Source organism: Octopus bimaculoides, chromosome 26 (assembly GCF_001194135.2).
Source record: "Octopus bimaculoides isolate UCB-OBI-ISO-001 chromosome 26, ASM119413v2, whole genome shotgun sequence".
Taxonomy (NCBI): domain Eukaryota; kingdom Metazoa; phylum Mollusca; class Cephalopoda; order Octopoda; family Octopodidae; genus Octopus; species Octopus bimaculoides.
The window spans coordinates 10,280,913-10,282,006 of NC_069006.1; the positions used below are offsets into that span (position 1 = coordinate 10,280,913).

The 1,094-nt window shown below is 40.7% G+C and overlaps 1 protein-coding gene across 1 annotated transcript in view; it reads left to right on the plus strand.

The window, feature by feature from the left end:
* LOC106878080 (uncharacterized) overlaps positions 1-1,094 on the plus strand; it is a 161,693-nt gene that overhangs the window by 6,469 nt on the left and 154,130 nt on the right. The window contains exon 3 of the mRNA XM_052976903.1: positions 156-379. Coding sequence (XP_052832863.1) covers positions 156-379 — 224 coding nt within the window. The remainder of the gene's footprint in view (positions 1-155; positions 380-1,094) is intronic.

The following is a 1,094-nucleotide window of genomic DNA, read 5'->3' on the forward strand; positions in this document are numbered from 1 at the left end:
ATATAAAGTGAAGTGTATTGCCACTTAAGTGTGGCTGGCCCCTAGCGGTGGATGTTACTGTTGCTTTAGCCCCAGGAGGACATTTAGAGAATTAACATTGCTTATATATATATATATATATATATATATATAATTACATGTTCATTACTTTCCAGCCGAGTCTTCACCAATCTTAAGCAGGACGAAACGTGATGTACTAGACCATGATATGGAACAAGAACACCACATTGTCAGCAAAATGGTCCTTCTCCACAGTATTGGCAATGCCGGCATGCAGAGATCTTTGCCTCACCTCACTTCCTACATGGAACCAAACACTGGTGCATCGCAATGGCGCAGGGCTGCCATCTTTGGTCTAAGACATTTTACCTGTCATGAAGTAAGAAGACAGATTTTTTTTTAAGATTTATTTTGTTACATACATGTTACATACACATGGTTGTTGTTACATACATATGGTTGTTGATGTTGTTATTGTTGGATCATTTTAGCATTAGGTTATCTATGGTTCAACAAACAATGACAATGTGTAACAGGATTTTTGTCCTTGGGTAGCATCTGTTGTTTCCTATTTGCTGACCCCTGGAACGTATGTAAAATGGCTAATATCTCCTTCAAACTTTGCTTTTGTTACATTCATCCAAACTCCAAAGAATTCCTCTCAACACATGGCTATGATGTTCCCCCACTGCTCCTGTTCATGATCAGAGATGCACATATCGTCAGCAATAAGGGACATGCTCAAGTGGTTAAGGTCAAGCAACTGACAGGCAGATCTGTGGTATTGAGCAGAATATTTGCTATAATGATATTTCTGCTTCAGCAACTCAGGTTAAGAAATTTACTTTGCAACCCGTGTAGTTTCAGGTTCAATCTCACTGTGGGACACCTTTGGCAGCTGTCTTCTGCTATAGCCCCAGGATGATCAATGCCCTGTGAATGAATTTTGTTGATGAAAACTGTGTGGAATCCGAACCACTAAGTTATGGGAATGTAAACACACCACCATCGGTTGTCAGGCGATGGTGGAGGAACAAACACACACACACACACACACACACACACACACACACACACACACACACACACACACA